Source organism: Triticum dicoccoides, chromosome 5A (genome assembly GCF_002162155.2).
Source record: "Triticum dicoccoides isolate Atlit2015 ecotype Zavitan chromosome 5A, WEW_v2.0, whole genome shotgun sequence".
NCBI lineage: Eukaryota > Viridiplantae > Streptophyta > Magnoliopsida > Poales > Poaceae > Triticum > Triticum dicoccoides.
Window position 1 is genome coordinate 655,289,150 of NC_041388.1, and position 26,898 is coordinate 655,316,047.

Genomic DNA, 26,898 nt, shown 5'->3' on the forward strand with positions numbered 1-26,898 from the left:
CGCGCATACACTCATTTCTATGAACACAAACACACACATCTTACCTCTATGGGCATCTTCAAAAGACTGAGCCGGCATATCATCTTGAGATTTACGAAATCACCGTAGACGCCTCGTCGTTGACGGAAACGTCTCCTTCCACTGAATGCGCATTGCCAGAAATCCTAAAATAAATTTAGGAATAAATGCGAGCACCAGGATTTAAACCCTGATGAGCTGAAGATACCACAATCCCTCTAACCATCCAACCACAGGTTGGTTCGCCGTGCACGTAGAACTTGACATGCAAAAAAAAGGAAAAGCGCCCCTCAAAAAAAAGGAAAAGCGTAGAACTTGACTGAATACTGCGCACACGCGCATGCGATCATATTCATGGCCCCATTTAAGAGTATAAACACGTAAACAAAACTAAATTAATCTCTTCTCTCTGTCATCAAATCTACCCCCTCGTTCCTAAATATAGAACAGATTTTAATATAGGCTATATACAAAGCAAAATAAGATTCAATATAGGCTATATACAAAGCAACATAAGTGAATATGCATTCTAAAATGTGCCTATACACCCGTATGTAGTCTGTATTGAAATCTCTAAAGACCTTATTATATTCACTAACAGAGGGAGTAAGATGTAAAGAAGGGCAGATTTCTTTATTAATCCAAGTAAATCATCACAGACTCATAGTTATCCACTTATCCACACATGGTTGCATATGCAGGGAAGAAAACCGACAAACCGTGAGGAACTGGAGGGAACACGACCTCCCACCACGGACACCACCAGCCACACAAGCCACCACACCAGTGACGGACGCGCGGTGCCCCTGTTCATTCACACCGAAACCGACACGGGCTCCACGGCCGGCTCGCCGCCGGCGGCCCCCTTGAGCAGCTCGGCGACCCTGGTGGCCAGGCTGAGCTTGGCCGCAGGCGACACCCCGTGCTCGCCGATGATGGACTCCAGCACGGCCTCGCAGAGCCGGGCGTTCTCGATGGCCACGCCGCCGGACTCCGGCACGGACGAGTCCTTGGAGAAGGCCACGGTGAGGACGCCGGCGGGTGAGTGGGTGAAGAGTATGGAGGCGCCGGGGGCGAAGCTGTGGGGCCCGAAGGCCTCCTTGAACTTGTCGACGGCGGCGGCCTCGGCGTCCGTGTACACGCCGTTGGCCTTCCAGTAGGCGACGCAGTTCTCGGTCACCTTGTCTGAGTACTGCGCGCCCGTCAGCGGCAGGATCATGGTCACCCTGGTGAACTTCTCGAACTCGCCTGCACCGCCGGCCATTGGTTATTGCACGGTGTGGAAGCGGAGGTATGTGTGTACGTATGTGGATTAGTTACCGGTGACGACGTCGCGGAAGAAGGCGGCGTCGGAGGCGAGGTCGGCGGCGGGCTTGCCGGCCCACTTGGCGGCGAGCGCGGGGACGGCGGCGTCGGCCTGCAGGTAGACGCCGATGGCCGTGAACTTGATGAAGTTGCCGCCGATCTCCATGCCGCGCACGCCTGCACGCGCCGTGAGCAGAGCACACGGTTGAATAATAAAAATCTAGCATCTCAACCGACCAACACCAGACGATATACGTTAAAACGGAATCTAAGGTCGCAGTCCCGGAGCCGTTGACTGAATAATCACCTGCGCCGGCGAGGAAGTGGGCGTGCTCGGAGCCCGGCGGGCGGGCGAGCGGCGGGAAGACGACGCCGTCGACCTCGAGCTCGGACACGGCCATGGTCTCGGTGGTGCGCGGAGGGTCTCCGGAGACGACGGCACGTAGCGAGCGAACGCTTGTATTGATGTGATGGGGGCAGGCCGGCCCGGCAGGGTAGGTGCGATCTGTTGAGGCGTGGGCGCACGGGATGGTCAGCTGGGGTGGTGGTGCCCTCTCCTATATGACACCCCAGCGGCTATATAAACGCCCGTGGACTCTGCCCGTAATTGCGATTATGCCACGGCCGTAATCTGGTCTAGTTCTTTGGCCTACGCGTAGACGGGGGGGTGAACTTGTGCCTTGTGGCAAAGATGTAGTTTGTGGGCGCGTCTGGGGGCGTGGTTAGTGGTAGTTAGGAGAGGCACGTTGAGAGGACGGACGTGGCCGCGCGCCAGGTTTTGCGGCGAGGTCAAGCGAGCTACCATTCAACTCACGCAGGAGCCCAGACGAGACGCTCGTGCTGTTGGCCGATGCAGGGTCTGCCGGTCTGGCAAAGGAAAGGAACTCAACATATCACCAAACTAAACCTGCATGTTTCAAAAAAGAATATAAAACTAAAACTGCACCGTGCACTGCAGACCGATATTAAAGAAATCACCTTGTAGGGTGTGGAAAAGGTCCAATTGTTTGTACTACAAGTAAAATCACAACCTTTTGGAATTATCTTGTGCTTAACTGGGCAATTCTCTTCTGCTTGATTAATGATAATGTAAATTTTTGCCTCCGTTTTGAAAGAAAAGAAAATTATGGCCAACGCCAGATACTTCACCCGCGTCTCGTGGGTCGCTCTTGCGACTCATGAGGCGAACGCCGCCGCCGTCGCCTCAACAGCCCCTCGTCCGCGCTCGTCCCCCTCGCCGCCGCCGCTGGCCTCCGGCCGGGCCGCGGCGGCAGCGGGGCGCCTCCTCCTCCTTCTCCGCTCCCCTGCTCCCTGGAGTGCTCCTTCCTCGCATCGACACCCCGTCCCAGATCTGGAAATCCCTCCTCCCCGCCCTCCGTGGCGGGCGCGGAGGTGGTGCGGGTTGCTGCTATCGAGGCCTGGTGGTGCGGCTCCTCGCGTGACAGCCAGCGGTCGTGGATGGGGTTCACGGTCGTCGCTGGATCTTGCATGCCTCGGTTATTTCCATGGGCATGGCCCTCCCCTCGTCGGTGCTGGCCCTTGCGGCAGCTCCTTTTGGGCGCCCTGCAGCAAGGATCTCAGCGAGAATTCGTCTCCGTGTGGGCAAGGTGTAAACTTTGGGAGGTAGTGAAGGAAATATGCCCTAGAGGCAATAATAAAGTTATTATTTATTTCCTTATATCATGATAAATGTTTATTATTCATGCTAGAATTGTATTAACCGGAAACATGATACATGTGTGAATACATAGACAAACAGAGTGTCACTAGTATGCCTCTACTTGACTAGCTCATTGATCAAAGATGGTTATGTTTCCTAGCCATAGACAAAGAGTTGTCATTTGATTAACGGGGTCACATCATTAGGAGAATGATGTGATTGACTTGACCCATTCTGTTAGCATAGCACTTGATCGTTTAGTTTATTGCTATTGATTTCTTCATGACTTATACATGTTCCTGTGACTATGAGATTATGCAACTCCCGTTTGCCGGAGGAACACTTTGTGTGCTACCAAACGTCACAACGTAACTGGGTGATTATAATGCTGCTCTACAGGTGTCTCCGAAGGTACTTGTTGGGTTGGCGTATTTCGAGATTAGGATTTGTCACTCCAATTATCAGAAAGGTATCTCTGGGCCCACTCGGTAATGCACATCACTATAAGCCTTGCAAGCATTGCAACTAATGAGTTAGTTGCGGGATGATGTGTTACAGAACGAGTAAAGAGACTTGCCGGTAACGAGATTGAACTAGGTATTGAGATACCGATGATCGAATCTCGGGCAAGTAACATACCGATGACAAAGGGAACAACGTATGTTGTTATGCGGTCTGACCGATAAAGATCTTCGTAGAATATGTAGGAGCCAATATGAGCATCCAGGTTCCGCTATTGGTTATTGACTGAGACGTGTCTCGGTCATGTCTATATAGTTCTCAAACCCGTAGGGTCCGCACGCTTAACGCTATGATGACAGTTATATTATGAGTTTATATGTTTTGATGTACCGAAGGAGTTCAGAGTCCCGGATGGGATCGGGGACATGACGAGGAGTCTCGAAATGGTCGAGACGTAAAGATCGATATATTGGACGACTATATTCGGACATCGGAAAGGTTCCGAGTGATTCGGGTATTTTTCGAAGTACCGGAGAGTTACGGGAATACGTATTGGGCCTTATTGGGCCATACAGGAAGAAGGAAAAGGGCCTGAAGGGTGGCCGCACCCCTCCCCTTGGTCTGGTCCGAATTGGACTAGGGAAGGGGGGCGCCCCCTTCCTTTCTTCTCATTTTCCCTTCCTCTTTTCATATTTCATATGGGAGGTGGAATCCTACTAGGACTAGGGAGTCCTAGTAGGACTCCACACTTGGCGCGCCCCCTCCTAGGGCCGGCCTCCTCCCCCCTTGCTCCTTTATATACGGGGGCAGGGGCACCTCTAGACACACAAGTTGATCAAGTTGATCGTCTCTTAGCCGTGTGCGATGCCCCCTCCACCATAGTCCACCTCGATAATATTGTAGCGGTGCTTAGGCGAAGCCCTGGGTCGGTAGATCATCAACATCGTCACCACGCCGTCGTGCCGACGAAACTCTTCCTCAACACTCGGCTGGATCGGAGTTCGAGGGACGTCATCGGGCTGAACGTGTGCTGAACTCGGAGGTGTCGTACGTTCGGTACTTGATCGGTCGGATCGTGAAGACGTACGACTACATCAACCGCGTTGTGCTAACGCTTCCGCTTTCGGTCTACGAGGGTACGTGGACAACACTCTCCCCTCTCGTTGCTATGCATCACCATGATCTTGCGTGTGCGTAGAATTTTTTTTTGAAATTCCTACGTTCCCCAACAGTGGCATCCGAGCCTGGTTTTATGCGTAGATATCATATGCACGAGTAGAACACAAGTGAGTTGTGGGCGATATAAGTCATACTGCTTACCAGCATGTCATACTTTGGTTCGGCGGTATTGTTGGATGAAGCGGCTCGGACCGACATTACGCGTGTGCTTACGCGAGACTGGTTCTACTGACGTGCTTTGCACACAGGTGGCTGGCGGGTGTCAGTTTCTCCAACTTTAGTTGAACCGAGTGTGGCTACGCCCAGTCCTTGCGAAGGTTAAAATAGCACCAACTTGACAAACTATCGTTGTGGTTTTGATGCGTAGGTAAGAACGGTTCTTGCTCAGCCCATAGCAGCCACGTAAAACTTGCAACAACAAAGTAGAGGACGTCTAACTTGTTTTTGCAGGGCATGTTGTGATGTGATATGGTCAAGACGTGATGAGATATAAGTTATTGTATAAGATGATCATGTTTTGTTGAAGTTATCGGCAACTGGCAGAAGCCTTATAGTTGTCTCTTTATTGCATAAGATGCAAGAGCCAAATAATTGCTTTACTTTATTGCTATGCGATAGCAATAGTTACAAGAGCAATAGTTGACGAGACGACCATGTGACGACACATTGATATAGATCAAGATGATGGAGATCATGGTGTCATGCCGGTGACGATGAAAATCATGACGATGCTTTGGAGATTGAGATCAAAGGCACAAGATAATGATGGCCATATCATGTCACATACTTTGATTGCATGTGATGTTTATCTTTTATACATCTTACTTTGCTTAGTTATGACGGTAGCATTATAAGATGATCTCTCACTAAATTTCAAGATAAAAGTGTTCTCCCTGAGTATGCACTGTTGCCAAAGTTCGTCGTGCCCAGACACCACGTGATGATCGAGTGTGATAAACTCTACGTCCATCTACAACGGGTGCAAGCCAGTTTTGCACACGCAGAAATACTCGGGTTAAACTTGACGAGCCTAACATATGCAGATATGGCCTCGGAACACTGGAGACCGAAAAGTCGAGCGTGAATCATATAGTAGATATGATCAACATAATGATGTTCACCATTGAAAACTACTCCATTTCACGTGATGATCGGTTATGGTTTAGTTGATATGGATCACGTGATCACTTAGATGATTAGAGGGATATCTATCTAAGTGAGAGTTCTTAAGTAATATGATTAATTGAACTTTAATTTATCATAAACTTAGTCCTGGTAGTATTAGCATATCTATGTTGTAGATCAATAGCTCGCGTTTAGCTCCTCTGTTTTTTTTATATGTTCCTAGAGAAAACTAAGTTGAAAAATGTTAGTAGCAATGATGCGGATTGGATCCGTGATTTGAGGATTATCCTCATTGCTGCACAGAAGAATTATGTCCTTGATGCACCGCTAGGTGACAGGCCTATTGCAGGAGCAGATACAGACGTCATGAACGTTTGGCTAGCTCAATATGATGACTACTTGATAGTTTAGAGCACCATGCTTAACAGCTTAGAATCGGGATTTCAAAGATGTTTTGAACGTCATGGACCATATGAGATGTTCCAGGAGTTGAAGTTAATATTTCAAGCAAATACTCGAGTTGAGAGATATGAAGTCTCCAACAAGTTCTATAGCTAAAGGATGGAGGAGAATAGCTCAAGGAGTGAGCATGTGCTCAGATTGTCTGGGTACTACAATCGCTTGAATCAAGTGGGAGTTAATCTTTCAGATAAAATAGTGATTGACAGAATTCTCTAGTCACCATCACCAAGTTAGTAGAACTTCGTGACGAACTATAATATGCAAGGGATAACGGAAACGATTCCCAAGCTCTTCATGATGCTGAAATCAACGAAGGTAGAAATCAAGAAAAGCATCAAGTGTTGATGGTAAACAAAACCACTAGTTTCAAGTAAAGGGACAAAGGGAAGAAAGGGGAACTTCAAGAAGAACGGCAAGCAAGTTGTTGCTCAAGTGAAGAAGCCCAAGTCTGGACCTAAGCCTGAGATTAAGTGCTTCTACTACAAAGGGACTGGTCACTGGAAGCGGAACTGCCCCAAGTATTTGGCAGATAAGAAGGATGGCAAAGTGAACAATGCTATATTTGATATACATGTTATTGATGTGTACTTTACTAGTGTTTATAGCAACCCCTCGGTATTTGATACTGGTTCAGTTGCTAAGAGTAGTAACTCGAAACGGGAGTTGCAGAATGAAAAGAGACTAGTTAAGGGTGAAGTGACGATGTGTGTTGGAAGTGGTTCCAAGATTGATATGATCATCATCGCACACTCCCTATACTTTTGGGATTAGTGTTGAACCTAAATAAGTGTTATTTGGTGTTTGTGTTGAGCATGAATATGATTTGATCATGTTTATTGCAATACAGTTATTCATTTAAGTAAGAGAATAAATTGTTGTTCTGTTTACATGAATAAAACCTTATATGGCTACACACCCAATAAAAATGGTTCATTGGATCTCGATCGTAGTGATACACATATTCATAATATTGAAACCAAAAGATGCAAAGTTAATAATGATAGTGCAACTTATTTGTGGCACTGCCGTTTAGGTCATATTGGTGTAAAGCGCATGAAGAAAAACCATGCTGATGGGCTTTTGGAATCACTTGATTATGAATCAGTTGATGCTTGTGAACCATGCCTCATGGGCAAGATGACTAAGACTTCGTTCTCCGGAACAATGGAGCAAGCAACAGATTTGTTGGAAATCATACATACTGATGTATGTGGTCCGATGAATATTGAGGCTCGCGGCAGGTATCATTATTTTCTGATCTTCACAGATGATTTGAGCATATATGAGTATATCTACTTGATGAAACACAAGTCTGAAACATTTGAAAAGTTCAAAGAATTTCAGAGTGAAGTGGAGAATCATCGTAACAAAATAAAAGTTTCTACGATATAATCGCAGAAGTAAAATATTTGAGTTACGAGTTTGACCTTCAGTTAAAACAATGTGAAATAGTTTCACTACTCACGCCACCTGGAACACCACAGTGTAATGGTGTGTCCGAACGTCGTAACCGTGCTTTATTAGATATGGTGCGATCTATGACGTCTCTTACTGATTTACCGCTATCGTTTTAGGGTTATGCATTAGAGACAGCTACATTCACATTAAATAGGGCACCATCTAAATCCGTTGAGACGACACCGTATGAACTATGGTTTGGCAAGAAACATAAGCTGTCGTTTCTTAAAGTTTGAGGTTGCAATGCTTATGTGAAAAAGTTTCAACCTGATAAGCTCAAACTCAAATCGGAGAAGTGCGTCTTCATAGGATACCCAAAAGAAAATGTTGGGTACACCTTCTATCACATATCCGAAGGAAAGATATTCGTTGCTGAGAATGGATCCTTTCTAGAGAAGGAGTTTATCTCTAAAGAAGTGAGTGGGAGGAAAGTAGAACTTGATGAGGTAACTGTACCTGCTCCCTTATTGGAAAGTAGTTCATCACAGAAATCTGTTCCTGTGACTACTACACCAATTAGTGAGGAAGCTAATGATGATGATCATGTAACTTCAGATCAAGTTACTACCGAACCTCGTAGGTAAACCAGAGTGAGATCCGCACCAGAGTGGTACGGTAATCCTGTTCTGGAGGTCATGTTACTTGACCATGACGAACCTACAAACTATGAGGAAGCGATGATGAGCCCAGATTCCGCGAAATGGCTTGAGGCCATGAAATCTGAGATGAGATCCATGTATGAGAGCAAAGTATGGACTTTGATTGACTTGCCCAATGATCGGCGAGCCATTGAGATTACATGGATCTTCAAAAGGAAGACGGACGCTGATAGTAGTGTTACTATCTACAAAGCTAGAACTGTCGCAAAAAGGTTTTCGACAAGTTCAAGGTGTTGACTACGATGAGAGTTTCTCACTCGTATCTATGCTTAAGTCTGTCTGAATCATGTTAGCAATTGCCGCATTTTATGAAATCTGGCAAATGGATAAACAAAACTGCATTCTTTAATGGATTTATTAAAGAAGAGTTGTATATGATGCAACCAGAAGGTTTTGTCAATCCTAAAGGTACTAACAAAATATGCAAGCTCCAGCGATCCATCTATGGACTGGTGCAAGCATCTCGGAGTTGGAATATACGCTTTGATAAGTTAATCAAAACATATAGTTTTATACAGACTTGCGGTGAAGCCTGTATTTATAAGAAAGTGAGTGGGAGCACTACAACATTTCTGATAAGTATATGTGAATGACATATTGTTGATCGGAATAATGTAGAATTATTCTGCAAAGTATAAAGGAATGTTTGAAAGGAGTTTTTTTTCAAAGAAAGACCTCGGTGAAGCTGCTTACATATTGAGCATATAGATCTATAGAGATAGATCAAGACGCTTGATAAGTTTTTCAATGAGTACATACCTTGACAAGATTTTGAAGTAGTTCAAAATGGAACAGTCAAAGAAGGAGTTCTTGCCTGTGTTACAAGGTGTGAAGTTGAGTAAGACTCAAAACCCGACCACGACATAAAATAAAGAGAGAATGAAAGTCATTCCCTATGCCTTAGCCATACGTTCTATAAAGTATGTCATGTTGTGTACCAGACCTATTGTATACCCTGCCCTGAGTTTGGCAAGGGAATACAATAGTGATCTAGGAGTAGATCACTGGACATTGGTCAAAATTATCCTTAGTGGAATAAGGATATGTTTCTCGATTATGGAGGTGACAAAAGGTTCTTCGTAAAGGGTTACGTCAATGCAAGTTTTGACACTGATCCAGATGACTCAAAGTCTCAATATGGATACATATTTAAAGCGGGAGCAATTAGCTAGAGTAGCTCCGTGCAGAGCATTATTGACATAGAAATTTGCAAAATACATACGGATCCGAATGTAGCAGACCCGTTGAATAAACTTCTCTCACAAGCAAAACATGATCACACCTTAGTACTCTTTGGGTGTTAATCACATAGCGATGTGAACTAGATTATTGACTCTAGTAAACCCTTTGGGTGTTGGTCACATGACGATGTGAACTATGGGTGTTAATCACATGGTGATGTGAACTATTGGTGTTAAATCACATGGCAATGTGAACTAGATTATTGACTCTAGTGCAAGTGGGAGACTGAAGGAAATATGCCCTAGAGGCAATAATAAAATTATTATTTATTTCCTTATATCATGATAAATGTTTATTATTCATGCTAGAATTGTATTAACCGAAAACATGATACATGTGTGAATACATAGACAAACAGAGTGTCACTAGTATGCCTCTACTTGACTAGCTCGTTGATCAAAGATGGTTATATTTCCTAGCCATAGACAAAGAGTTGTCATTTGATTAACGGGATCACATCATTAGTAGAATGATGTGATTGACTTAACTCATTCCGTTAGCATAGCACTTGATCGTTTAGTTTATTGCTATTGCCTTCTTCATGACTTATACATGTTCCTGTGACTATGAGATTATGCAACTCCTGTTTGCCGGAGGAACACTTTGTGTGCTACCAAACGTCACAACGTAACTGGGTGATTATAAAGGTGCTCTACAGGTGTCTCCGAAGGTACTTGTTGGGTTGGCGTATTTCGAGATTAGGATTTGTCACTCCGATTGTCGGAGAGGTATCTCTGGGCCCACTCGGTAATGCACATCACTATAAGCCTTGCAAGCATTGCAACTAATGAGTTAGTTGCGGGATGATGTGTTACGGAACGAGTAAAGAGACTTGCCGGTAACGAGATTGAACTAGGTATTGAGATACCGACGATCGAATCTCGGGCAAGTAACATACCGATGACAAAGGGAACAACGTATGTTGTTATGTGGTCTGACTGATAAAGATCTTCATAGAATATGTAGGAGCCAATATGAGCATCCAGGTTCCGCTATTGGTTATTGACCGGAGACGTGTCTCGGTCATGTCTACATAGTTCTCGAACCCGTAGGGTCCGCACGCTTGACACTACGATGACAGTTATATTATGAGTTTATATGTTTTGATGTACCGAAGGAGTTCGGAGTCCCGGATGAGATCGGGGACATGACGAGGAGTCTCGAAATGGTCGAGACGTAAAGATCGATATATTGGACGACTATATTCGGACATCGGAAAGGTTCCGAGTGATTTGGGTATTTTTCGGAGTACCGGAGAGTTATGGGAATACGTATTGGGCCTTATTGGGCCATACGGGAGAGAAGGAAAATGGCCTCAAGGGTGGTCGCACCCCTCCCCTTGGTCTGGTCCGAATTGGACTAGGGAAGGAGGGCGCCCCCTTCCTTCCTTCTCCTTTTCCCTTCCTCTTTTCCTATTCCATATGGGAGGTGGAATCCTACTAGGACTAGGGAGTCCTAGTAGGACTCCACACTTGGCGCGCCCCCTCCTAGGGCCGGCCTCCTCCCCCCTTGCTCCTTTATATACGGGGGCAGGGGGCACCTCTAGACACACAAGTTGATCAAGTTGATCGTCTCTTAGCCGTGTGCGGTGCCCCCCTCCACCATAGTCCACCTCGATAATACTGTAGCGGTGCTTAGGCGAAGCCCTGCGTCGGTAGATCATCAACATCGTCATCACGCCGTCGTGCTGACGAAACTCCCCCTCAACACTCGGCTGGATCGGAGTTCGCGGGACGTCATCGGGCTGAACGTGTGCTGAACTCGGAGGTGTCGTACGTTCGGTACTTGATCGGTCGGATCGTGAAGACGTACGACTACATCAACCGCGTCGTGCTAACGCTTCCGCTTTCGGTCTACGAGGGTACGTGGACAACACTCTCGCCTCTCGTTGCTATGCATCACCATGATCTTGCGTGTGCGTAGGATTTTTTTTTTGAAATTACTACGTTCCCCAACAGGCAGTGGGTGCCAGAGTTGAGCTAGTGCGGCAGCTAGGGTGGCCTGCTGTGTTCTTGCGGTTCACCGCCCGGTGGGTGGTGGGTGAGGGTGGATCTCTTTGGTTGCCGGAAGCAGCGGCTCCGGATGGTGGGCGTGGTGGCACCATTCCGGCAGGTGCCGTTGCGCAGGTGCTCGTGTGTTCCCTCGGCCGTGTGGGCAACGAGGTGGCTCACTCGGGAGGCGTCCGTTGTGCGGGTGTGGTCTTCGCTTCTACCTTGCTTGGATTCGGTCGTCGTCTGCATCTCCCCGTGGTCGGCCATGGCGGATGGACTTGGGTGATGGGGGTCACATACCGAGCGAAAGCTCTGCCTGATTTTGTCCGTGTCGGTGATAGCGATGCTCCCGTGCGCCGTTTCCCTTCCTGGAGGTGTCATCGTGGGTGGCCTCCGTCCACCTTGGGCTCTGGGTGAAATCCTTGGTCTGGCACGTTCTAGACCGGACGGTGGCGACGTTGTGGTGTCGTTCCCTCCTTGGAAGCTCCGTTTCATGAGCACGGTTCCATTTTTGGCCGTCGGGTGGGTTCGTGGATTGCAACTGCTTCTCTGCATGTGATGGTTCCATGCTTCAACGATGGCGCTCTTTCGAAGAGCTAGGTCTGGCGAGGTGGTTGTGTTCGAACGCCTCCCTTTCGGTTCTTCTCTTCTGCGCAGCGTCGGTTCTTCGATCATGTTCGAGAGTCTTTGGACTTTGTTTTTTGGACTTAGCTGCTGCTTTTGGGCACCCTTATATCTTGCTGGAGTTTTTGTTTTTGTTTCTGTCTGTTTGTTTCCGTGTTGTTCGGGTTGCGTTGAGTTGTACTATTGATTGTAAGGGCTTCATTAATTTAAAGCCGGGCACCAGCCTCCTCTTTAAAAAAAAGAAAATATACCTTTAACGATGAGCCAAAGATATACTCCCTCCGTTCGAAATTAGCGACCGTTAATTTCGAACGGAGGTTCTAGACTTCTAGTTTGCACTTCAACGGCAAATCCCAGAAAAGTGCTATTCTTTGAGTCCCGGGATATCAAGGATCAGATCTGTCCAGAAAAGTTTGTGTTGATCTGACCCTTGATATCTTTGGTTGAAGTACAATTCGCAGTCGCTTTAGGAACGGTTTTGCGCAACCTGATGATCGGATTTACATCACTGAAAACCTCGGCGCAAGATCCTCCACGGACCATCCTTGAATCCAGCGATAGTTCCAGAAAAAAGCACTTCTGCCCGTTCCCTAAATCCAAGAGGGATTTACCTCATAACGATTCTTGTTGTTTTCATAACTCTACACGAGAGACGCTTCTGCACCTCCGTATGGGTCGCAGTGCCATTTTGATCATTTGGAGCTCGGTGTTGCAATAGGCAAATATGAGCGAAATCGCTCCCTCGGCCCTTCTTCCAATAGATGAGTGGTGGCAGGAGGCCAGGTCGAGGACTCATGGCACAAAGAGGAAGGCTCTAAATTCATCGGCACTCCTAAATCCTAATAATCTAGGGCGCATTTGGAGGGAGAGGAACGACAGGATTTTCAACAAGAAACACTTGCCATTGCGAAGAGTCATCCATCAGATTAAAACCAATGCTAGGCAATGGATGGATCCAAGTTTTTGTCGTTTCATTTTTATAATATTTTCTAAAATAATTTACGATCGCTAGAGTTGGTGTTCTCTTTTCATGTCTTCGTTTTGTGTGTGACCGTCATATTTTCTTTTTCGCCATCTATTTATAGCGAGTTGTGCCTGCGGCTTTGCTTTTGCTTCTCTTCCTTTTCTTGGTTTGCTGGGTGTATGTTGGTCGTGTAAAACCTTCCCTTCTTTAATACTTGCTCCATTTCAAATTATAAGATGTATTGAGTTCAAAAATAATAATAAGATGTATTAGTTTTTTTAAAGTCAAACATGTGCATGTTCAAAGTTTTTAGAAAAAAAAGTATTGATCATATAATAATACCAAAATTGTATCATTAGAACCATCATGAGAAGTATTTTTATATTATATATAATTTTTTTTTGTATTGCAGTGTAATCCAGGTCAAATTTACATGTGTTTATTTTTACGAAAATTGATGCACCTTATATTCTGGAATGGAGGCAGTATTATACATGCAGTTCTCCAGCATCATTCAGAAAAAATGTACATCTTTCAGTCAATATTCAGTGAATGCAACATCAACAGAACAATGGTGAAACTATAAATTCAGTCCTAGAGATATAAGGAAACATATATGCTCAACTTTATCTACGAGTTTTATTTCTCGTGTACGCAATAATAATCATAGCTGTTCGCGCAAAAAGATAAGAATATAAATGTTCATGACTACAACTGACCGACCTGATTTACATAATTATAACGACTGACAAAATCCAAATAAGGGGAAACAACTCTCCCACATTTTACTCCCCTTTGGTACCAAGAATGAATTTCAACTATGTGCCTCCCTCACCTAACCTAACAGACCACACCACTTCCTGTCCCATACCCTATATCCTACAACAAGCATCTTCTCGAATAATATGCTACAACAAGCACGGCGACTCGACACAAAAAAAAAAGTGTCAACAACTTGTTTAACAAAAAATTGGGGGAACTCTGACCTTAAGGACCAAAGAAACAAATAGTCCGTACAACCGATGATCAACCTGGCCTAACACAGAAAGCAATGACCTACACTCCTACAGCAACTTTGTAACCTCCTTGGGCCTAAGAAAGCTGACACCAACTCCAGCAGTAGCTTTGCAACTAGCTGGACATCAACTCCAGAACCAGCTCTTCCAGAAGATCATCCTTTATCATCCTCTCAACATCCCTACCTGCCCTCTCGATGTAATCTGCCAAATCTGGCCATTTCTGATTTAACACTTGTTTCTCCTTCTTATGCACTCTTGGCGCAAGTTCTTCTCGCCGCCGAGTCAAGACCTGCAACAATTTCTCCAACAGGCCCTCTGAGCCCCACGCTGGCGCCATATTCCTCGCGGTAGTTGCCCAAGGGTGCATGTCCAAACATGGGGCAAGAATTTCCGACAGTATGGAGTTTACCATGTCGAAGGTGAGCTTCCTGTCTGCCCTTGACCATTGAGCCACTTTTTTGTATTTCTTCTCAAGCTTGTCAAACACGTCATAGCCTGCGGGGCAATCAAGGGACTGGCACACCTTGTACAGCTGATCCTCCTCAACGCCATGAATACCAGAAGCAATTAGAATGTCCAGCAAGTAGCAGAACTCTCTTTCCTCTTCGTCCTCAAATTCACAAGGGGTGTCTTCAACCAGCTGTATGGTTTCATCAGTTTCAGTAGCCTCCATCTCAGAGCACAAGTAATTATTCATTGCAGCATCCACTGCTACCTCGGTAATATTTTCTTCTGATGGAAGCTCATGCCTTAGCTGGGGAGCTGCATTGAAGAGTAACACAGAATTATTAGCTACAGAAAAGAATGATTGAAACATTTGAATGGCAAGATAGCTGACCATCAGGATCTGTTGTATCCTGCTTGATGTTTTCAGCATCAGAAAAATCCCCAGCTGGATATTCAAGAACAGATACAGGGCTTGCCTGCTCAATCTCCTTGCAGGAAGCTCGGGGGATATAATTTATCCGTGCAGCAAGTGGACAGTGTACCTGATGTACAACAGAAGAAGAGGCTCAGGTTAGCTACCATATTTGAGCTAAAGCAAAATTAGAAGACAGATAAAATAGTTTCTACTAATATACTGACAATTGATAGCTTAGTAGTAAGCTTATTTTGAGTGAAAGTAAATAGCATAACTAGTTGGAAACAGAAGCCCGCCCCATGTTTCTGATTCTACAGACTTATAAAAAGTAACCAAAAGTGAAAGGAACCAAACTTTTGGCAGGTCGTGTAGAGTAACAAGTTGCAAACAGAAACCTGCCCTATGTTTCTAATTCTACCGACTTGTAAAATAACCAAAGCTCCTATGCAACATAGTATCATAAGAAAATACTCCTAGATACTAAATGAGTTACTGGTGAAGCATTTGATCAGTATTATTACGAATAGTTCTTTTGTAATTACCTTCTTGAAGGACATCCTCCACTGATCATTTGACACTGTACCCAGAGAAGATAAATTGGAGTTATCACTTGTGTCACTAGTGTCACTTGAAAAAGATACTTGCAAACCATCAATGCTGCCACCGGAGGAAAAGCATATCGCCTTATCAGATTCACTGTTTGTACAGCTCCACAGTTGTTCAGGTGATTCCTCATTGAGTGGCTGTAACCTCCCTCGAACTAATGCATTATCCAACAAAGTTTGCCAGTGTCTTCCTGTTGACAAATCAGACTGATTATAAGTCTCCTCTTTCTTTACCATGTTGATTGCTCCTCCAGATTGTGTGTTCTTATGCCTCCGATTTAATGCACCGATGCGGTTTTGATTCTGGTAACTGCGACCAAACCGCCGTTGACGTAACATCGACATTGTCTCTGCAAGGGAGCACTTTGCACTTGTAGGGCCCATCTTCATAGAATCAGATCTTCCAGCACCTCTAGCTAATTGATAACTGAAACTGCACATGCCACTGGATTCTTTGGGTGTTGGAGTCTGCTTTGCATTGTTCCTACCTCTGTCAAGATGAAATTTAGGACGGTAGGGCGACCCATTATCCGACACAGTACTGGTGGCAGGAAAAAGATTTTTATTGTCGGGGACTTGCTTCTCTGTTGGCCATGAAAAGGAAGGTTTTTCAGAAGCTGCCGGCATTTCAGTTGCTGCACTATGATTCCTTGATTCTGACATCATGGATGACAGAGAATGGTGGTTAGGAAGGCATTTTGTAGCATTGCCGCTGGACCTCTTACGCTTATATTCACATAAATCCGAATGAAGCTGCATCAAGAAAAAGAAATCAGAAACGAAAAGCAACAAACAATGGAGCAGTTTAAGAATATAAAATGTTTCCAAGTAGCAGAAATTTTATACTATATACTGTTGATCGAAGAATAGCGAGCAAGTGAACAACTTACAAAATCTTCTATTATTGTAGATCTACTGCTACTTGTGGAATCTTGTGATGATAGTCCGTAGAGACGCTGCTGCTTGTCCACATGAGCAAACCCTGAAGCAAAACAAGAAGAGGTCAACTCCAAAGTAAGTAGTCCTCTTTGTTTTATGGTAGTTTATTTTCTTTGATGCATAGCAAGAACCATTCAAAGATCAGCACGCAAGCGAAGTCACATCGATCTAAAATGGTTGCATACGCATGCCACCAAATATAATAGAGTTACAGAGGCGTCGCAAGGGACGGCGAAATTAAGTTGGATCCTTCTGCTTGCTTACTTGTTTAGATTGTTCGCGCATCTGAATTGTCAAGAGTACGCATCTAAATCGGCACGAAAAAAATAAAGGGGAATTGCGATATTAGTTTGGCTCATACTGACGTTGACTCGTCCTCATCCCCTACGCTCCGCAAGTTTTATCCTACTCTACACTAGTATGATGTTGTTTAAATTTTTCCAGACGGACCAGTTCTTCAGAAATCTTGCATGATCTCTTGCTCGTTGTTTGTTTTCCTGGGACAAACGCTAAACAGAGGATGCCTGTATTTTATTTTATTTTGTAATAATTACAATTTCCATGGTTTCTCCCTGATTATGTCCTGGAAGCAACTGATTAAGCGATGCAACCAAGCAACTAATTTCCATAACAGCTTAACAAGCCTCCATTCATTTCCGGAAGCAATCTAACTAGCAACCAACATCCGTTTGAAACGGCCCAGCGAAATCGACCGAAAACAGCACGACGAATTAGGCAGGCATAAAAGCAAGCACCAGGAACACGACAAGGAATCCAAAGCGCACGACAATTACAGTTAAGCAGCAGTACACCGGACGCTAACCTGCAGCGCTCCGCCGCGTAGCCGCGCTCGCGCCGCGATCCTCCGGCGCCGCCACCGTCCGCGTGACGACCCCGCCCGCTCCTCCCGCCCGGCACGACCGCTGCGTCCACCTCCGCCGCCCGCGGGTGCCGCCGCCGCCCATCATCCTGGCCCGCCAAGAGACGAGGCAGAGACAGCGGGCAGGAGCGTATTTGAGGGAGCGAGCCGGCGCGGGGAGGCGGAGGGGCTGGATTTGGGGCGGTCGCGTCGGGGAAGGAGGGGAATCCGGGAGGGAGGCGCGTCGGGTGGCGGCGCTTGCGCTGCTGCGCCCGCGCGGCAGCGGGCGGTTGCGCGCAAGGAATTCCGCACCTGCCCTTTTGTTTCGACCGGCCCTCTGGCCTCGCGCCCCCGTGGATTTCCGCTCACGTTCCGGCATCCTCGCTTGTCTCATTATTGTACCCCCTCCCCCTGCCCTCCCTGCGCGTGGGCCCGTGCTGACAGCAAAATTTTCTTTTCTTTTTGGTGACAGTAGTGCGAAATTTGTCTGCTGCTTCTTATGAAGCGCTCTGGCCAGCCAGTTCAGAGTTCAGAGTCCAGAGTCCAGAGTCCAGACTCCAGAATGTGAGACTGGCCACATGGACGACGTGGCCACTAATTAATTAATCACTTGCCCCTTCATTAGCGTGTGCAAGCGGTGTAAACTATTCTCCGTACATGAAAAAAAATGCCGACCATACACTGAGAGCAGAGCGCGTACGCAAAAAACGCGTGTGCTCGATTCGTGGGAGGTGGCAATACTGGGCGATGGTTGCCTGCACGTGGTCCGATCGCATCGTCCGAATTGGGAAAGCCTCCCCTGCCGGGCAGGTCGTCGCGGGGCGGGAGGTGCCGGAAAAGTGGAACAATCTTTCTTTCTTTTTCGAGGGGAAAAGAAAGAAAATCTTTTTTTAGGCGAAAATCTTGATACGGAATGGTCATATACAGATCGAGAGCAACCAGCCGTCGAGTGATCAGTGCAACAATTTCATCGTCGTTTGACACGGACGCTGCTCCTCTGACGTACGGCCCATACACTGCCGTGTGGGCCCGGACCCACTTGTCAGTGGCCCCACATTAGGGGGCCGTACGTCAGGGGATCCTGCTCCGTTTGACACGGCCGGTCTCTCTTGCGTGGTCCGCCCATCTCGCCAATCAAGCATAGCAGGAGGAGTACTTAATTAGGCGGGGAGCGTTCAACAGTTGGCCGGCAACGACGTACGGTGCCTGCCCTGCCTGTCGCCCGGGCACGCAATTGATTAATTATAGTGTCTGTAGTGTGTACTGTCCACGGGAAGAGAAGGGAAGGGATGACAGTGAAGTGACCGTACTACTCCCTTCGTTCCTAAATATTTGTCTTTTAAAAAAATTTAAATATCCGAAGCAAAATATGTCTACATACATCCGTATATTGTAATCATTTGAAATGTCTAGGAAGACAATATTTAGAAACAGAGGAAGTATAATAAATAAAAAGGTTAAACAATGGAGCCGGTGGCCTTCGTTTCGGCTAGTTCCGTTTGTCCGAACAACTTTTCTGTTTTAGACAAGTTGCCCAAACAACCAACTGAATTGACTGGTGCTGGTGGAGTGTATGTATTGTTAACCAAATGATCACACTTTCCACGGCTCCCGATGCCCCGAAGCTTCCAGACCGAAACTGAAATTTGCAAATCTTTGTTGGTGAGGCGTACACATGCACGGCCGGTGCAGCTGACCGATTAACTAATGCTCCTACCTAGTCTCCTAGTACTCTCCTACATGTAGTTAGATAGAACCACGCTCCAAATTTCGGTTTTCAAACCGCGCGCGCAGGTGCACTCTGGCTTAGATATTTCCCGCCTCATCGATCGAGAGATTAGGACAGATGCATACATAATTAGGACGGTGCTGACGTGCTGTGTCGTGTTTACGCTCCATACTTACGCGCCTGGCGATTGTCGTATACGTAATAACAAATCGACCACGACCCGGCACCTCCTGGCTACTCTACTCGCGCGCGTCCCAAGTTTGAACTGCATCCACACTCGCAACTCGTCTCTGTCTCCACTGTATACAACTCAACTGGTCAACTCAACGCTAGGAAAACCCTGATGCAGCCAGGCTACATGCAGACAACTAAACAATATGCACAACATGGTCTTGGGCCTGTATTAGCTCACTCAGCCCCAACCAAGTCACACGTCCATGTCGAGTAAAGAGGCCGGTGTCGGGATTTGGTGGACACGGATATGATTCCTGGCCGACGCGCCACATTGCCCCGGTCTCCTCATTAACGGCCGGCCAGTTCTTCGGCTCGAAAAGCGGCCATGTCTGCAAAGGTGCTCTACTAAATCTGGGCATGGTGGATACCCTCCTCTATGTCCCGGTGATGCTCCGGCGGTGACGGTGATCGATGGTGGGCGATGGTTAGCTTCATGTCATCGGTCTTTCTAGTAGTCCTGTATGGCTTTCACGTGTGTAGACGTTGTAATCCCATGTTTAATGCAATGTGTGGTTGTTGTTCAAAAGAAAAAAAAGAGACACATATATATGCAAAGAGGCAAAAAACTATGCAGGTAACCAAACACGTCGGAGGTGTATGTATATTCACAAGCAGCGGTTATTTGTACATACGCGTGCACGTGGTTCGATCGCGGTTATTTGTACATATGCCTCCACGCCGGGCTGGTCGTCGCGGAAGGTGCCGGGAAACCGGAACAATCCTGATACGGAATGATCACATATATATGCAGATCCCGAGCAAATGTTGAATTGCCAACCATCAAGTGACGAGTGCAACAAATTCATCATCATTTCATTTGATTAACACGGCCAATCTCTCTTGCTGATACATGATAGAACACCAAAATACACTTTGGAACGAAAAAAAAAGTAGAAGTACTACAATGTAACGCTTTTAAGGAAAAACAATAATCGGAAGGTAGTGAATACTAAAGCAACCATGATGGATGGATCCATGCATGAAATATCTCACGTATGGTAGAATTGTTTTTCTCTTCGCGCGAGGAGGGGAGACCTTGTATAGGTAGGACGAAACTGAAATTTGAGAATCGAAACTACTACACGTACGACTATGACTTGTTCGACTTGGTACGATGCAACATCCAGCCGTCGCTGGAACTACGGTTGGATCTGGTCCGTCGGACAGAATTCGTACGTGAAATGTCGTACGTATAGCACGGTTCGATCTTCCTAGATATACACACACGGCCGGTGCAGCTGACCGATTTAACTAATACGTACTCCACGCTTCAAATTTTGGTTTTCGAAACCGCCCGCGCAGGAGTAGAAATTTCCCGCCCCATCGATCGAGATTAGGACAAGTGCATACATAATTCGGACGGTGCTGACGAACGCTACCACACGACGCGCGTCGGAATTTGTATTACTAACAAATTGGAAGTCGGCTGCGGTCGACCACGACCCGGCACCTAATACTCCTGGCTACTCTACTCGCGCGTCCCAAGTTTGAGCTTTCACACTCGCATGCAGGTCGTCTCTGTCTCCGCTGTATACAACTCAACTGGTCTTCCTAATCCGTAGTATATTTTCTGTACCGCTCCTTCCACATAAAAAAAACTCCACGTACATAACGTAACGTGCTCATGTGCACTAATAGTTGGTGAATCCCTAAGAAGAACCAAACCTTCATTTATATATTGTCATATGCTATCTTAATTGAAAAGTGTTACCTATGTTAACAACTATTCCAATTCCATTTTTGAAAATGTGATTGATCACAAATTGCGCACGTTAAGTATATATCTGTAAAGAGAAATCCTTATTATTTTTTGATTAAAAGAGTTTGTGTTGGTAGCCTAAGTAGTTCCTCACACCAAAGTTACTAACAGTCCAATTATTTTCAAAGCACTCATGGTTTCAAGCGGGACTCTGCCCTTTGGCTCAACCGGTCATCTAGTACTCCCTCCGTCCCGAATTACCTGTCACAGAAATGGATGTATGTAGAACTAAAATACATCTAAATACATCTACTTCTACGACAAGTAATTCCGGACGGAGGGAGTATAATACAAAGCAGCGAGATAACCAAAATGATGGAGACATAGATGTATCCCCAAGTTCACGTTCTCAAGGGAATGCTAATATCCGTCGAAGAGGTAGAGCAACCGAATGCCCTCAACGACAACTGACGTCTCACCCTTCTTGTCCGAGAGCGTCGACCAACCCACGCCAGTGCTTCCTTCCGTACCGGTAGTTCTTATGGCAAACTCCAAACCCTTGCAAATTTCTTGGGGCTAAATAATATACACCTTGGATGCTCCCAAACGCATGATTTCCAACCATCTACGAGTCCACACAACTCCCAGAGTGATCAGCAGGACGGCGGCGACGCTCCGTGAAGCGGCCGGCGAGGACCGATGGATACCAATGTGGCAGTGTCCTCTGCCGTCGGGGCCGAGGCCTTCCTTCCTTCTTCTTCTAGGAGTAAAAAGAAGAGTTGATCATCGTTCACTTCCTTGCCGTCATGCTCGAGCCGTGGTGCTGCCTGCCTTTGGACCTGCTCCTGGACGACGACGACGACGACGGCGACCCGGGGCTCTGGCTCAGGCGCCGCGGCGCCCCCCTCCTGCGCCCTCCCGTGCCGAGCGCCGCGCGCGCGACGGCTTGAGGGGCTGCTTGTTGAGGTAGGCCAGCTGCGGGAGGAGGTCGGTGACGGCCTTGCGCAGCGCGTCGTCGCCGACGTTGGCCTGCACGGGGTTGCCCACCAGGTTGAGCGCCAGGAGGGAGTGGTAGTTGGCCACCAGCTGGCCCAGCGCCTTGGCCGTGGTGAGCCTGTTGAAGCCCAGGTCCAGCACCGCCAGCCTCAGCAGCCGGTGCAGCCCCTCCACGTCGCCGATCTTGTTCCCCGCCAGGTACAGCTCCCTCATCGCCGTGCAGTTCGACAGCCCTGATCCATCACCCACATCCATAAGCAGGATTGTACACAAAATGTTGCTTCGCAGAAGCAGGATTTACTGAAGAAGCGCAGTGCAATGCAAGAACCCCAGGTCTGGGAATTACCGTGGCCGATGCGCGAGATCCGGTTGTAGCTGAGGTTCAGCACGCGCAGCTTCGTCAGCTCCCGGAGCCCCTCGACGTTGGCGATCTTGTTCCGCGACAGATCCAGCGTGTGCAGGCCCTTCGGCAGCGATCCGGGGGAGATATGAACTGCATGACGAACAGAACAGCACAAATTCAGCAGCAGAATGTCTGAAAGTGCTACTGTCTGGTACAGTAGCAATTGACATTGCTGGATTGTATTTGCCGGACGGCGGTGCTGTGCTTACCGATGAAGTTGCCGGAGAGGTTGACGGCGCGGAGGTTGGAGAAGGGCGCGATCATGGGCACGACCTTGAGGCCCATCCCGGAGATGTGCGCCACGGAGGAGAAGCCGTTGAGGGACTGGACGATGCTGTTGGCCTGGGCCACGTCGTCCGCCTCCGCGCACCGCTTGGCCAGCTTGCCGTGGCCCCCCTTACCCGACGTCTCCCCGGCCTCCATGGGACGCGGACGCGCCACGCGGTCGTCGGTGAGGTCCATGCTCTGGTCGCCACCGTCGTCCTCCTCCTCGGCGATGCGGAGGCACCCGCTGTTGTCGATGCTGCTCACCCAGTCGCTGACGCGGTCGCTCAGGGAGTGGTCGGCGCAGAAGGCGACCCACTGGTTCTGCGATGGCGGCTGCGGCGGCGACTCGTCCACCATCGCCTTCTTCTTCTTGCGGTCGGCCGGCTCCTCCAGCGTGTCCGACGTGTACCCGCCGCGGGGAGTGCCAGCGTCGCTTGGGCGCGCCGACCAGGGCCGGTGCAAGTTGCGGTGGCTCCAGAGGAAGAGCCGCCACCACAGCTTCCGGCTCCGCGACGGCAGCACCTGGCTAGACGACCGCCGCTTGAGCATAACGCCGTCGGCGGTGCGCGACGTCTTCACCGACGCATTGGGGCTCGCCTCGTGCGCGCGCCGCGGGGTGGTGACCACGAGGAGGTCGCCCGGCAGGTCGCCGTAGGAGCGCGACCGCACCCGCGTGCCCGGGGCGTCCCTCGGGCCAGGCCGCTTCGTCTCCATGTTGGAGCACGAGCGCTTGAGCTTCGCCGACGGGTCCACCTCCACCTCCGCTGCCGCAGCCTCCTCCACCACCGCCGTCGCGGCCTCCTCCCCGGCGCTCGCGGCCACCGGACGCGCGTCCGGCACGGTGCCAGTGGCATGCTTCTCCGGTCCCTGGACGTCGAAGCCGACGGACTTGTGCTGCGGGTGGAACTCGAAATCAATGTCGTCAGACAGACTGTCCGATCTTGCTGGCGACACCTCACTGGCGCCCTTGTGCGCCACCACGATGACCACATCGGCGACGATCTTGTCGCCGCATTTCTCCACCATGGCAGCGGCAACCGCCGGCGGCGCGTCAGTAGACTCCACCGCCACCGGCTTCACCGTGGCGCGGTCGTTCTCAGTTCCACCACCCTTGTCGGCATCACCAACCTGCTGAACAGAGTAGAGACACAAAATCAAAACATGCAACCAAGCTTCACCGATCGAAAGTTCCAAACTCACAGGTAGACAGAACCATTCAAACACGTACCACTCGTTTCTGCCTCCGGCCGGTGAGCAGGATGGAGAAGCAGCTCATCTTGGCCATGGCCGCTGAATCCCGATCAGCTCCCAAAACAGAGCGTGTTTGCGATCATGTGCTTAGCCGTTGTCTATGGGAGAGGCTCTCCGCGGCAGCAGCGACGGCGCGGAGATGGCGTGCTCCTGTGCCCCCAGGCCCCATTATTCAGCGCGCGACGGAGCGGGGGCGCCACGAGGAAGGCCAGAGTGACCCGGGACGCCGGGAAGAGCCGGAGGAGTCGTCTTGGCAGCTAGCAGCAGCACTGCATCATCAATCAATAAATCAATCAGCAGTTTTGGAAGAGTGTGACTGATTGATTGGAGTCAAACCGCTGCAGCAGCAGGACAAAAGAAATTGATTCACGCAACAGCAGAAACAAACAGAGTGCCAGCCTCCGAATTTCTCTGGGGCCGTTCGTTCCCGTTCGAGAAGGAGAAAATGACAAGGGGGGAATTGCAGCACGATTGGGGCAGTGAATTGGGTGAGAAACTGATCTTGGTTTCCCGTCCAGGCACTGTGTAACCACTTCTGTTTGAAAAGGAAGTTGGTGAATAACCGCCAGTTCAGAATCACAGCAAGAGACTGACGCATGAAGAAAGAACTACTCTACAACAGTCTCAAAAACTAATGGATGATTGAGAATTCAGAGGAGTCGCCCACACCCGCGGTTTCCTTGAGGCAGAAACCTCCCCGGCCCAAGACTAGTGCTATGAAGCTTAATTAAGGCGAAAGATTTCAGTATATATATATAGTTATAAAGGAAAGACAATTGCCAAGAACCGGAGTAGGATCCCCCAAGAACACCAATAGATCGAGATCGCAGAGGCACCCGTGTAGACAGATAGGAAGTAGAGACGCCGGCCAAGAAAGCAGAGAAGGATTTGGAAACAGGGGCGAGGGTTACCTTCGTTTCTTGGTCAGCAACCAGTGGACAGCCGGAAGATGGAGAGGATCTGCGTTGGGTAGAGAAGTTTCACGGTGTTGAGTAGGTCGCGGCAATCTTCATGTATAAGACATTTTTGCAGTTTAATTTAAACTTGAATATATACACTTGAATAAGTGTGTACTTTGTTTGCAACACTGAAAAGAGATACACCAACCAGACTACGTGAATTGTAAAGTGCCACTACAATCGCCACATACATGCACAACAATTTGCTCTTGTCCATTTTCTGGTCCAGTTCCACTCAAAAACACAAAATGAAGTTTTTTTAACGTAAAAACACAAAAATAAGTTAATTCAGTGAGAAAACATTTGCCAACCAATTAGTTGAGGGCAGATAGGCTTTCTGGAGGCCCCACTATGCTTAATTTATATCATCTGTAAGACATCCTTGATGTATCAAATTTCTGGAGTACATGTCAAGACTGAAACTCTTATCAGCGTCAGATTTTGCCTTGGGCACTTTGCTGAACTGAAGACGTTCTTTCGATGAGAAATGAAACCAAGGCAACGACTGATTTGGATCCCCAGCATTTTGAACAAATATTTGGTCCATGTGAACAATGTTTTGTTTTTAGAAAGAAGAGGTTGAAACCCTCAGCCTCAACATGCGTGAATAGATGGTAACCCGTGAGAGCTGCAACAACTAATTTGAAACAGAGGGAGTAACTATTTTCAACAAAGTAGATTTTATTAATTCAAAATAAAAGCATCACATGGATAGAAATGTTGGGGAACGTAGCAGAAATCTAAAAAATTTCTACGCATCACCAAGATCAATCTATGGAGTCATCTAGCAACGAGGGGAAGAGGAGTGCATCTACATACCCTTGTAGATCGCGAGCAGAAGTGTTCAAGAGAACAGGGTTGATGGAGTCGTACTCGTCGTGATCCAAATCACCGATGACCGAGCACCGAACGGACGGCACCTCCGCGTTCAACACACGTACGGTTGGGAGAGAAGTCTCCTCCTTCTTGATCCAGCAAGGGGAGAGGAGAGGTTGATGGAGATCCAGCAGCACGACGGCGTGGTGGTGGAAGCAGCGGGATCTCGGTAGGGCTTCGCCAAGCACCAACGAGAGGGAGAGGTGTCACGGAGGGAGAGCGAGGCGCCATGGACTTGGGTGCGGCTGCCCTCCCTCCCCTTCACTACATATAGGGGCCAGGGGGCGCCGGCCCCTCTAGATCCCATCTAGATGGGGGTGTGGGGGGCGGCCAAGGGGGTGGCTTGGCCCCCAAGCCAAGTGGAGGCGCCCCCACCCCTAGGGTTTCTAACCCTAGGCGCAGGGGGAGGCCCAAGGGAGGCGCACCAGCCCATCAGGGGCTGGTTCCCTTCCCACTTCAGCCCATGGGGCCCTCCGGGATAGGTGGCCCCACCCAGTGGATCCCCGGGACCCTTCCGGTGGTCCCGGTACAATACCGGTGACCCCCGAAACTTTCCCGGTGGCCGAAACTGGTCTTTCTATATATAAATCTTTACCTCCGGGCCATTCCGGAATTCCTCGTGACGTCCGGGATCTCATCCGGGACTCCGAACAACTTTCGGGTTACCGCATACTAATGTCTCTACAACCCTAGCGTCACCGAACCTTAAGTGTGTAGACCCTACGGGTTCGGGAACCATGCAGACATGACCGAGACAACTCTCCGACCAATAACCAACAGCGGGATCTGGATACCCATGTTGGCTCCCACATATTCCACGATGATCTCATCGGATGAACCACGATGTCGAGGATTCAATCAATCCCGTATTCAATTCCCTTTGTCAATCGGTATGTTACTTGCCCGAGATTCGATCGTCGGTATCCCAATACCTTGTTCAATCTCGTTACTGGCAAGTCACTTTACTCGTTCCGTAACACATCATCCCGTGACCAACTACTTAGTCACACTGAGCTCATTATGATGATGCATTACTGAGTGGGCCCAGAGA

The 26,898-nt window shown here is 48.1% G+C and overlaps 2 protein-coding genes and 1 pseudogene across 2 annotated transcripts; all 3 read right to left on the reverse strand.

Moving 5' to 3' along the window:
- Positions 1-519: 519 nt before the first annotated feature.
- Positions 520-1,861, reverse strand: LOC119303798 (chalcone--flavonone isomerase-like). Its single transcript, XM_037580950.1, has 3 exons — positions 1,631-1,861; positions 1,339-1,500; positions 520-1,266 (listed from the first exon to the last, which is right to left on the reverse strand). Exons 1-3 carry the CDS (start codon positions 1,722-1,724, stop codon positions 833-835), a joined length of 690 nt encoding a protein of 229 aa, XP_037436847.1. The 5' UTR covers positions 1,725-1,861; the 3' UTR covers positions 520-832.
- A 12,224-nt stretch (positions 1,862-14,085) lies between these two features.
- On the reverse strand, positions 14,086-17,754 carry LOC119303799. The gene is made up of 5 exons (XM_037580951.1): positions 17,398-17,754; positions 16,526-16,617; positions 15,573-16,388; positions 15,007-15,157; positions 14,086-14,930 (listed from the first exon to the last, which is right to left on the reverse strand). The coding sequence occupies exons 1-5, from the start codon at positions 17,540-17,542 to the stop codon at positions 14,281-14,283; spliced, it is 1,854 nt and encodes a 617-aa protein (XP_037436848.1). The 5' UTR covers positions 17,543-17,754; the 3' UTR covers positions 14,086-14,280.
- A 3,669-nt stretch (positions 17,755-21,423) lies between these two features.
- On the reverse strand, positions 21,424-25,023 carry LOC119303800 (annotated as a pseudogene).
- Positions 25,024-26,898: the final 1,875 nt, after the last annotated feature.